Below are 10,204 nucleotides of genomic sequence, written 5' to 3'. Positions count from 1 at the left end.
ATCGCACCACGGATTGCAGCGCTCAAGGCGCCCGTGGCTGCCAACTCGTCGGGTCGGACGCTGCACATTTTGCATCCGCGCGCCATCAAGGTCCAGCCCGCAGTCCGCCATGGGTCGCCAACCCTTGCTCAGTAAGACGATGTATAACAAGGGGTTTTGGTAGTACGGATAGCACCATTCGTCATAGCTTATTGCGTTGCACTTGCATCGAATGTGGTTGGTGTGTGCACCTCAGGAACCTTTACTGCGAACGTCGTAATGTAAGGTGCATCCGAGTACAAGTTGGTGGTGCATTGCTGATGCAACGAGAGCAAACGAAGGAAATCGCATGTGCAAGTATCGTCCCATCGAGTTATATCGTTTATCGGGTGGCATAAGTCCCGATTAAGAAACGAAGAAACCGGACACGGAGTGTCCCTCATCCTCTTGGGATGGGACTCCAAATGCGATGAAACATGCATAACTCGTCCGACTCGTAGCCCGAGTCGTCGGCAGCCTCGTCGTTGTCGTAGAGCGCGATGGCGGCCGCGACAGCATCGTCGTTCTTGATGTCGTCTACGTTAATGTGGTGCGTACGCGGAAAGCCTGCTCGTTTGAAGTTGGGCAGCACGGCAGTGCGAAAGTAGCTGTCGTCGTTCAAGAGCGCTTTTTTCATTGCCTGAACCGCCTTGGCCTTGGTCGTGTCGTACGACAAGAGGTAGCTGAGGACGTCCGTTCGGTTGCAGTCGGCCGCAAAGATCATGCCGCTGTACGTAAAGCCTTCGGATCGCTCCGAAAGAAGAAACTAGACGAGAATGAGATTGCCCCGATGCGCGTGCAAGAAGCGGGTCATGGCTTCGTGGCCTTTGTACGCCGCACTGTGCATCGCCATGGTCGACCCGCCCTCGCGTCGGTGCTCGATGAGAAAGTCGAGGAGTATTCGATCGTTGTTGGCAGCCGCGTCAAAGGCCAACGTTGTACAGCCTTCAAACCGGTTGCAATGGAGGAATTGGACAATGTCGAGATGCCCCGTACACGCTGCCGCGTCCATGGCGCGTGTCGTGCAGCCTTTTCCGCTTTTGTGCAGAAATGCGACGATAGCGCCATGGCCCTTGTAGGCAGCCATGTCCATGACGGACGGTGGACACGGCGCGTTGCGCTCCTGGATCAAATATTGGAGCACGCTCAAATGACCGTCGCGTGCCGCATAGTACGTTGCTTTGGCCGGAAGATCCAAGTGCGGATAGTGCTGGACGAGAAACATGATCGTGTCGACGTGGCTGTTCTGGAAGGCACCGTCGAGCGCCGCGGGCGAGATCCCGTTGCACTTCATGTCGTGAAGGAAGCGAAGGACGTGTACGTGTCCGTTCGAGGCTACGGCGTCCATGATGTAGTGACTTCCTGTTTGAGTAAAGTTGGGCATGTGGGCAATGTCGACGCCCTTTTCGTGCACGAGGTACTGGAGCAGGCGAGCGTGGCCACCGAGCGCGGCCGCCGTCGCGAGCGTTTTTGGGGCTACAAGCAGCGGGGCGAGCACGTCCAGCCACAAGTTCTCCATGGGTACGGCCATGATGGGTGTGATGCTGAACGCCCTTGGCTCTGTCTCTTGGTCCGGGTAGAACTTTTTCTCGGACGAGAGCGGGATACCCTCGTGCATTTTGCCGTAGCAGAACAAGTCCAAAGCCTGCTGGAACATGCGTCGCGAGCGTATCAAGCGGAATTCGGTACGGTCGAGACGTACACGCTCGCATGGTAGCGTCGCAAGGTCGCCGAGCCAGTCGGAGCGGAAGGCGTCGGTGAAAATGGTCGTAGCGACGTCGCGCCAATCGGAAACACTCATATCGCCCCGCATGAGAACACCGTGGAGCCACTGCGTGAGTGGGCCAGCGTACGCTAAGATCAGCGAGTGTTGCTCGGCAATGTTGTCCCAATAGTTGTCCATCCGACGTATGCTTCGCGAGAGCTTTTGAAATGTGACATCGAGAGGAGGCCGTTGAATCAATCCGGATATCATAACATAATATCCGGGTATATATCACTTGACATATTACCGGTATGTCAAGTGATAGCACTTGATACAATCAAGCAATCAATCCTTTCAGAGACCCCTATCATCCAGCCGGATATTTTTTATCCGGACGATGGCTGCACCAACACCGACACCAGTTGAGCCCCATAATTTGAGTTCAGCAACGGTCCCGTGAATCGTTTCTATTCATTATAATTGGCTGCGTTTTCTGTGTTTTATCAATTGATCTCGAACGTCACCTCGAGTCGGACGACTATGCCGTCATGAGGTGCTCAAATGCCTTGCAAAACTCGTCGAAGTCGATTGCGCTGTCATGGTTGGCGTCGGCCGCCGCAAAATATATGCGAATCGAGGCCTCCAAGTCGTCGCCGCCGTTGTCGCCGGGCGACAGCAAGCGCAGTACTTGCACTGTCTCGTCGAGGGTAAGTGTCCCATTGCCAATGCCATCACATCGATCAAACGCGCGGCGCAAGAGAGCTTTCGAGGACCGAAACCGCGCAAGTTGCTCGCCAAGGTGCACGCGCCGGGCATCGAGCGCAGACGCTTTCGCCTGTTCTTGCTCGAACCGCTGCTTCCAGTCGTGGCTCTCGCGCTTCAGGTCCCAAATCCGGGCATCGGCGGCTGCCAGCTTGGCCTTGTGGTCAACATCGACCGTCGTTGTAGGCTTGGGCGGCACCTTGCGCGTCGCTAGCGTTGCTTCCAAGTTATTCTTGTGCTGCAGCAAAAGTGCAATCTCAAGTTGCACTTCGACAAGCGTGATTTTGTGCCTCTGGGGTACGTTGGCCCACTTGGTGCTCAGCGCATCTGCTTTTGCTCGGAGCGCATCCACGCGTCCTTGAATCTCGCGTTTCGTCGTGGCGAGCTACGCACCCTTTTCCGGGAGGTTGGAGCACAAATAGGTGTCGATACCTCTGCGTTTTCGGTAGTCATTTGGCGGTTGCGTGTCGTTAGCTCGAGCATGCGTTCGTCCATCGACGATGCATTGGGCGTGGCCGTCGCAGGGTGGAGCTGCGCGACGGTGAGCTTGGCAGTGAGCTCCGACATGGTCTGTTTGAGCTGCGCAGATGTTGAATCTGCAGCTTTGAGCGACGCCTTGAGCTTCCCGAGCTCGTCCGTTAACGCTGCTTTTGTAGCCTCGAGCTTGGCGCGCATCTCTTGCAGCTCTTCCCGGTCTTTAAAGAAGACGGAGTTGCTCGCGGGTTTGCGCGTTGGCTTGGCTGGCGCTGTCCGAGCGCGAGCGAGCGGTGCTGTGACTGGCGCCGTCCACCGTGGTTCGGCGACCCTGGCTTGCTGTGGCGTGTCCGACACTTCTCTTGGGGTGGGCTCTGGTGTTACTTCTTCGTCGCTTTCGAGCAATGGGTTGCCGTCATCCAACGACGATGGAATCGGAATCTCGAGCTTGTCTTCGAACCCGTCCTCCGAGTAGTCGTGACTCGCGGCCACGGGCGACGCGCCTTTTAGCTCGGTGCTTGCATCGTCGACAGCGATCGTGTTGGCCAGGAAACGCATCGCGTCCGGTGCTGCACTGGGCTATGGATCAAATCATCGCGCGCCGTCAAGTCGATACCCACTTGTACCTGCCACTTTTCGTCGCCATCGTCGTAGCAGACGTAGTAGCCGTCGTCTTCCGAGTACTCTGTGATGACACCTTGGAACCATTGCTCCTCGTCTTCCCAGAAGACTTCGACGCGCCACCCGATGGCGTCGGCGCCTGTCGCCATGTCCCTTCAAGATCGGCGTAATCACAGCCCGAACCGTACAACGCCAGTCACAAAAGTATTCGTTGAGCTCAGAGCAAGTGCGCTGAGGTCCCGGCACTCAACTGCCACGAAGCTCGCCGATGGAAAGTACAGTGAATTTATCGTAGCTACCGGTAGCTCGAAGGAGTCATGTGCGATCAATGGTGCGCGATCGAGTGCCTCTTTCTTGCTCGCTTGGCAGCAAATTGGGTGCATTTAGCCACTGACCCACTGACCGACATACTACCAAAATCGATCTATTTGCAACAGTTAATCGTTGTTGGCATGTCGTCCATGTCGCTGCACGGATGCAGCGTCCCCTTGTCGTCTTGCTTCGCCGTGCTCTTTGAGCTCGTGATCTGGGTGGCATCTCAGTCCACCCTTTGGTCCACTGACCCATCCGGTGCACACTATTACACTATTTTGAGGAATGGCGCCACTTGGCCGTTCCATTTGTCAAAATGCTGCGCGCGACGCACCGACGCTGGTTCTCAATTGCGGGCTCGGTCCTGGTAGACTGCTACTCCAGTGTATGCTAGCTCACCTTAGCGTAGAGCCATCGGCGCCACCTCATTCTTCTCGAGCCGTCGCTTTCGGCCGAGGCGTGGCCCAAGAAGATTGAGCAGACCGACCACATCCTCGCCACGTACAGTGCGGTACGCTACGACGAGGGCGCCACGTACATGACTCACACATTGCGATAGATTACGGACAAGATCAACACCAAGGAGCGCGCCCAGCTTGTCGTGTCGGTGGCCCACCCCGGCGCGACCAACGCCGACGCGACTCCGGATGCGGCGACGCACGACGCACTCGTCTTCCCCGAGAACATTCGCCTGCGGAATATTCGTGCGGAAGACGGTACGCAATATGTGTACTCTCAAAGCTGACAAAATGTGTGATCTAGTGACCTTCGTCACCGAGACCTTGCTTCAGGAGGACGTTGACATGGACGCCCTCCAAGCACGGTACGAGGGAGCTTCGTGCAGCGAAACGTCGAGGTTGATTGGTAATGCAATTAGGGTGACGGTGGCCCCGCTGCAAGGCAAGCACGTGTTTGTGTGCGCGCACGCCAACCGCGATTTTCGCTGTGCGTGTGCGGGCCCCAAGCTCATCGAGTGGATCGAGGTAGGCTGCTTCTTCATGTCCCAGGTCATTCATTTGAAAGCCACGCGCGAGTAGAAGGATATTCCAGAATGGCAAGCGTACGCGACGAGCCATTATGGCGGGCATCGTTTTGCTGGCAACTGCATCGTTCATCCCAGTACAAGTCCTCATGCATGCGTGGACGCTTCTACAACATTCTACTAGACGGCGAATGGTACGGTCATGTCAACAGCCGCGATGCACTCGACCAAGTGCACCGCGGCATCAAGGACGACTCACCCGTTGTCGCCGACCTCTGGCGTGGTCGTCTCGGGCTCTCCAAGGCCGATCAGCTCGCTGTCTATGCCGCCGAGCATCCGTCGTCGTGAGTAGAAAATAGAGCTACCAGTGCAGTCCTTGCTTGCGTTTCGCTCGTGGCAACGACGAGGTGCGATGGCGACTCGGCCTCACCACGCAGCTTTATGCATCTAACACAGCGGCCTGTCGTCTTGAGACGCAATGACATGGTGATGCACGCACACGACGCACTAGACTATCATGTTGGTATTCAAACTTATTTCAGCTGGTCGTTCATGCGCTGGAGCTTGTCGTTTTGGTCGTGGAGCACGAGCGCGTCAATGATTTCGTCCAAGAGAAGACCTTCCATCATGCGGTCCATGCCAAACGTCGAGAGGCCGTCGACACGGTGGTCCGAGATCCGGCTTTGCGGAAAGTTGTACGTGCGCACACGCTCCGAGCGGTCGCCCGACCCGATCTGCGACATGCGCATCTTGTCGCGCTCCGAGTGGGCGGCGCGGCGCTCGGCGTCGTAGACGCGGGCGCAAAGAATCTTCATGGCCTTGGCCTTGTTTTGGTGCTGGGACCGCTCGTCCTGAACCGCCACGACCGTATTCGTCGGCAAGTGCGTAATCCGCACGGCACTTTCCGTCGTGTTGACGTGCTGGCCGCCCGCGCCACTCGCCCGGTAGACATCAATGCGCAAGTCCTTGGGCAAAAAGACATTTTTCATCTCAATCTAAAGTGCAATGTGAGACAGACCAGCACGAGATGTCATGCTACCTCTTCGACTTCGGGCAGCACAGCGATCGTGATTGCACTCGTGTGCACGCGCGTGTCGTTGACGGGCACGCGCTGCACGCGGTGTGTACCGGACTCGAACTTCATGCGACCGTACGCGCCGCGACCCTGTCCATGCGTCAAGTATCGAAACGATGGCGATTGAACGGACCGTGATCGAGACTGCACACTCCTTGCAGCCGCCGAGGTCCGTCTCGCTCAAGCTCAGAATCTCAAACTTCCAGCCGCAGAGGGCAGCAAACTTTTGATACATGCGCAACACGTCGCCGGCGAACAGCGAGGCTTCGTCACCGCCCGTGCCGGCGCGAATTTCGAGAATCGCGCTCTTGTCATCTGCCTCGTCCTTTGGCAGCATGAGGCGCTACCAAAATGTGAGCTAGGACCCCAAGCGAGACTCGGACATGTGTACCGTAATGTCCTTCTCAATGCTGTCGATACCGCTGAGAAGCTCAAACTTTTCTTCGGTCGCCATCGCCCGAAGTTCTGCCGAGTCTGCATCGTTGCTTTCGGTGGCCTCGGCAATCACCTGCCGTGGCTAAGAACTGGCGATAAGATATTGCATGATAGTACCTCTTCGAGCTCGGCGATGGACTCTTGGCGCGCTTCCAGCTCACGAATGGCTTCAAGGGCAGGCTCCATCTCGGACATCTCGATTGAGAGCTTGGCGATCCGCGACGGCGCAATGTTGCCATCGTTGCTGGCCTGGCGTGAGCCATAGCCGTCGTCGATAGAAAGGACATACCTCATGAGCTCCTTGGAGAGCTCTTCGTAGCGCACCGTCAGCAGTTGCATGCGGTCGATGATGGACGAGTGCAAGGCGAAGGCGCGCTGCGGCGTCGCGAAGAGCGCACCATGGAGGCCGAGCACCGGGCGGTGACGCACGAGCGCGGTCGAAGCTGCGCGAAACATTTCGTCCAATAATTGGCCAGCATAAATATCCGACAAACTTGCTCAATGGTCAACGTTTTTTCAAGACTGTCTCGTTCTCGCCCACGGCACAGATGAGCGAGAACTGAGAAGAAGCGTCGGACGATCGAAAGCGGGGATAAGACTCGAACAGTATATGCGCACGAAGACTCTCGACTTCGGAAGCACCGTTGTTCGCCTCTTCCGACACTAAGCTAACATGCAAAGCAAAGGACACACTGCTGCCACTCCAGCCATTGCAACGACTGAAAGAAGTCACAAGCAGATGTGATCCTAAATCGGCAACAGATCTCTGTTGCACTCACTTTGCCCATGCGCGCCTCGCTTCATTGTCAAAGCGCCAACTAATATAATTCTGGTGGCATTCTAGCAGCCCTTGGAAGGATGGATGCCAAAGGTCTGAGTGTGGAGTAATCATCCACAGATCGTGAAACATATAGTCGACGGGTTTGTGCATCACCGTTCATTGCATGACTCTCTATTTTGCCCTTCAGGATTCAAGCATGTATCTTGGATACGATTGCATGATGTCGCGAGAGGATGGCCAAATGCGCCATCGACGACAGCCAAGTTCAACTTGAGTCACTATAGAGAAATGACTCTTGGCTTTGTCAAAACAATCTCGCCATGCCATTGGCCAAAACGACTCTCAATTGACCCAATCGCCTTCACGCACATCCTACCGGATACGAAACCATCTTGTATCCGGACTGTGGACCTCAATGGTGTATACAACCTCTAGGAATTGATATAGCTGCCATTTTTCTGTTGCAACGCAAGATGGACGACGCGGCCAAGCCCACGACGAGCCATGAGGCGCTCGTGCAGGCGCATGCGTCGCCGGCCAGCGACGACGACTACTCGATCTGTACCGAGGAAGACCTCATCCAGAACTACGCCAAGCCCGGCGAGCGCGTCTTGTTCTGGGGCTCGGGCTCGCCGCAAGGTACACTCGCTTCTTGGCGCCGATCCTCATCGTGGCGATTGGCGTCTAGCCTGGCGTGTCTTGATTGCGCTCGAAGAAAAGAAGATCGAGTACCGCAGCGTGTGCGTGAGCTTCTCGAGTGGCGTGCTCAAGACGCCGGCCTTCCAGCAGCTCAACCCGCGCATGCGCGTGCCGGTCTTTGCCGATGGCACGTCGGGCGTCATTCTCTACGAGTGCGCAGCGATCCTGGCGTACCTTGAGCAGTTTTATCCCAACCCACTTCTTCCTAACGACCCGAAGCTGTATGCGATCGCGCAGACGCGCCTCCACGAGTCGAACGAAATCCTCTCCATGGTCGGCGAAATGGTCGTGTACCTCCGGCGCGCGCAGGCGAATGCAACCAAGAACATTCGACCAAACCCGGATGTGCTGCAAGCGAAATGGCACTATCTCGAGTCGGAGCTTAAGCTCTGGGAGCTCTACTTGACCGGCCGCAACTACCTCGTCGCGAACGAGCCGTGCCTCTGTGACATTGTCGTCTTTACCAACGTGGCCTACGCAGTCCGATGTGGCCTCCAGCTCGACGGCTTGTACCCGCGGCTTGCAATGTGGTACCTGCGCATGTGCTCGCGCCCGTCCATTGAAAAGACGTACTCTCTTATCGACGGCCTATTGTCACCCAACGACTACGTACTAGGTGGCCGCCCCACTGGAAGACCACGATTGGCTTCTCGGTCCTCGCCAAGTGCCACTTTTGCATGTGCGCTGGCAAGTGCGTCTGTTGCTGCCAAGCCAAGTAGTCGTTCGCCACTCGTAATAGATATCATCCGCCTTCTCCGCCCTCTCCTTCATCGCCCGGTGGGCAGATCCAAGCTCATGACCAGCGTCGTCTTGCGCTTCTCTGCCAGCGTCATGCGTCCTGGTAGGCCAGCGTCATGCGTCCTGGTAGGCCGGCGTCACGCGACAGGTCGGTCAGGCGTCCCATGCACCTCCTGCCGCACCCCATGTTCGGCTCGGCCGATCTGAGGCTCCAGTTCAGTTCGAAATTCCACAGAAACGAGGATCGTATCCGGAAATCTTGGCTCTCGACCAATCAAAATGGGTTCTGAAATCCGTATCCGGCACCATGTCTGGTTGTTAGCGAGAGGGGGAAAGAAAGTGATTCACCTACGACGAAGAAGCTACCATGTCGTCGCTCCTCAACTCGCTCGACATGAGCCTTGATGACCTCATCCAGAAGAAGAAGACGACGGCCTCGGGCAGCAAGGGCGGCCGCGGGGGCAAGGAGTCCTCGGGCGGCGCCGGTCCGGTCCGCCGTGGCCGCGCCAACGCCGGCCGCGGCCGCAGCAGCGGCACGCCGTATGGTCGCAAGGTAGACGTCGCTGCGTGAAGAAGAGGGCTCATGGCGAGGTGTAGAACGACGACGACGTCGACATGGACGACAACTCGAACAAGAACAACAACAGCAACAGCAACAAGTCGTCGGGCCGCAAGGGTACGTGCGGCTGCAAGCGACCGGCGGCTCATGCTACGATATAGCGTCGATCCTCTCGCGCCTCGGCGGCAAGACGCAGGGCCAAGACGAGACGGTCTTCAAGATCTTTGTGACGAACCTGAAATTCGACGTCTTGGAAGACGACATCAAGGAGCTCTTTAGCACCGTCGGCAAGGTCGCCAAGTACGAGATCCTCTACGACCGCGCGGGCCGCTCCAAGGTGTGACCTCATCCTTGTTTTGAACTTCTTCTTCTCGCCGCCTCGGGAACGACACTCGCGCATCACGCATCGTGCGACGCTTGGATACGTCGAATTTCCATGGACCGATCCGCGCGCGCGTGCCGGGCTCCCGTGCGGCGCTCCATCGAGCGGTTGGCTGTACCAGTGTCCATGTCTAGGGCCAAGCTCGTGTTTGGTTCACGAGCATCCAGTCGGCGCAGGCCGCCATCAACAAATACGACGGTACCACCCCGCACTCCATGCAACATCTCTCACAAAGTCCATAGGCTGCACGTTGGACAACCAGCCCATGAAGATCACCATGGACGAAGGCAGCGCGCGCCAAGGCGGCAACAACACCAGCTCCAACAAGGGCGACAACTCGAAGAACGTGCGCTCGGGTCTTTTCGGCACGGCGCTCAAGGGCGCTGCCGGCAAGGACGTTGACTTCAAGGTGACGTTCAACGGCAACGGGTGCGTCTTCCCATCGACAGTGTATCATCATGCTTACTGGCTTGCGATGTGTGTAGCAACCGTGGTGGCAGCGGTGGCCGTCGCAACGGCGGCGGTGCCCGTCGTGGCCGGGGAGGGTACGCACGTTCTCCTCTCAACCTCGACAACTCATGCTTGCATGGATAGCCGTGGCGAGGAAAAGTCGGCTGCCGACTTGGACGACGACATGGACACGTACATGAACAAGAACTAA

The 10,204-nt window shown here is 57.1% G+C and overlaps 7 protein-coding genes across 7 annotated transcripts; 3 read left to right on the top strand and 4 right to left on the bottom strand.

Moving 5' to 3' along the window:
* Positions 1–331: 331 nt before the first annotated feature.
* SDRG_12721 (hypothetical protein) lies at positions 332–742 on the bottom strand (the record flags this gene model as incomplete). Its single annotated transcript, XM_008618803.1, has 1 exon — positions 332–742. One exon carries the CDS (start codon positions 740–742, stop codon positions 419–421), a length of 324 nt encoding a protein of 107 aa, XP_008617025.1. The 3' UTR covers positions 332–418.
* A 42-nt stretch (positions 743–784) lies between these two features.
* SDRG_12720 (hypothetical protein) lies at positions 785–1,921 on the bottom strand (the record flags this gene model as incomplete). The annotated part of the gene is made up of 1 exon (XM_008618802.1): positions 785–1,921. One exon carries the CDS (start codon positions 1,919–1,921, stop codon positions 785–787), a length of 1,137 nt encoding a protein of 378 aa, XP_008617024.1.
* Positions 1,922–2,177: 256 nt separating this feature from the next.
* SDRG_12719 (hypothetical protein) lies at positions 2,178–3,763 on the bottom strand. The gene is made up of 3 exons (XM_008618801.1): positions 3,586–3,763; positions 2,918–3,538; positions 2,178–2,870 (listed from the first exon to the last, which is right to left on the bottom strand). Exons 1-3 carry the CDS (start codon positions 3,727–3,729, stop codon positions 2,262–2,264), a joined length of 1,374 nt encoding a protein of 457 aa, XP_008617023.1. The 5' UTR covers positions 3,730–3,763; the 3' UTR covers positions 2,178–2,261.
* Positions 3,764–4,176: 413 nt separating this feature from the next.
* Positions 4,177–5,397, top strand: SDRG_12718 (hypothetical protein). Its single transcript, XM_008618800.1, has 7 exons — positions 4,177–4,259; positions 4,302–4,403; positions 4,452–4,608; positions 4,655–4,715; positions 4,770–4,875; positions 4,930–5,011; positions 5,059–5,397. Exons 1-7 carry the CDS (start codon positions 4,209–4,211, stop codon positions 5,220–5,222), a joined length of 723 nt encoding a protein of 240 aa, XP_008617022.1. The 5' UTR covers positions 4,177–4,208; the 3' UTR covers positions 5,223–5,397.
* On the bottom strand, positions 5,359–6,866 carry SDRG_12717 (peptide chain release factor 1). The gene is made up of 6 exons (XM_008618799.1): positions 6,674–6,866; positions 6,502–6,628; positions 6,341–6,457; positions 6,083–6,292; positions 5,914–6,039; positions 5,359–5,869 (listed from the first exon to the last, which is right to left on the bottom strand). Exons 1-6 carry the CDS (start codon positions 6,838–6,840, stop codon positions 5,408–5,410), a joined length of 1,209 nt encoding a protein of 402 aa, XP_008617021.1. The 5' UTR covers positions 6,841–6,866; the 3' UTR covers positions 5,359–5,407.
* Positions 6,867–7,638: 772 nt separating this feature from the next.
* On the top strand, positions 7,639–8,583 carry SDRG_12716 (hypothetical protein; the record flags this gene model as incomplete). Its single annotated transcript, XM_008618798.1, has 3 exons — positions 7,639–7,804; positions 7,854–8,433; positions 8,481–8,583. 3 exons carry the CDS (start codon positions 7,639–7,641, stop codon positions 8,581–8,583), a joined length of 849 nt encoding a protein of 282 aa, XP_008617020.1.
* A 386-nt stretch (positions 8,584–8,969) lies between these two features.
* Positions 8,970–10,204, top strand: SDRG_12715 (hypothetical protein; the record flags this gene model as incomplete). The annotated part of the gene is made up of 7 exons (XM_008618797.1): positions 8,970–9,155; positions 9,200–9,278; positions 9,323–9,498; positions 9,678–9,741; positions 9,786–9,972; positions 10,029–10,088; positions 10,138–10,204. The coding sequence occupies 7 exons, from the start codon at positions 8,970–8,972 to the stop codon at positions 10,202–10,204; spliced, it is 819 nt and encodes a 272-aa protein (XP_008617019.1).

The sequence above is a fragment of the Saprolegnia diclina genome (genome assembly GCF_000281045.1).
Source record: "Saprolegnia diclina VS20 unplaced genomic scaffold supercont1.52, whole genome shotgun sequence".
NCBI lineage: Eukaryota > Oomycota > Saprolegniomycetes > Saprolegniales > Saprolegniaceae > Saprolegnia > Saprolegnia diclina.
The sequence above is the reverse complement of the archived record's forward strand: the minus strand, read 5'-3'. Positions and strand labels throughout refer to the sequence as shown.

Bases quoted from the DNA above. Each gene is read 5' to 3' on its own strand.
- SDRG_12719 (XM_008618801.1), bottom strand. From the start codon at position 3,729: ATGGCGACAGGCGCCGACGCCATCGGGTGGCGCGTCGAAGTCTTCTGG. The intron at 3,539-3,585 runs GTACAAGTGGGT...TTTGATCCATAG, and splicing joins ATGGCGACGAAAAGTGGCAG to CCCAGTGCAGCACCGGACGC. The intron at 2,871-2,917 runs GTATCGACACCT...AAGGGTGCGTAG, and splicing joins TGACTACCGAAAACGCAGAG to CTCGCCACGACGAAACGCGA.
- SDRG_12718 (XM_008618800.1), top strand. From the start codon at position 4,209: ATGCTGCGCGCGACGCACCGACGCTGGTTCTCAATTGCGGGCTCGGTC. The intron at 4,609-4,654 runs GTACGCAATATG...TGTGTGATCTAG, and splicing joins GAATATTCGTGCGGAAGACG to TGACCTTCGTCACCGAGACC. The intron at 4,876-4,929 runs GTAGGCTGCTTC...ACGCGCGAGTAG, and splicing joins AGCTCATCGAGTGGATCGAG to AAGGATATTCCAGAATGGCA.
- SDRG_12717 (XM_008618799.1), bottom strand. From the start codon at position 6,840: ATGTTTCGCGCAGCTTCGACCGCGCTCGTGCGTCACCGCCCGGTGCTC. The intron at 6,040-6,082 runs GTCCGTTCAATC...ACGCATGGACAG, and splicing joins AGTGTGCAGTCTCGATCACG to GGTCGCGGCGCGTACGGTCG. The intron at 5,870-5,913 runs GTAGCATGACAT...ATTGCACTTTAG, and splicing joins TGCTGCCCGAAGTCGAAGAG to ATTGAGATGAAAAATGTCTT.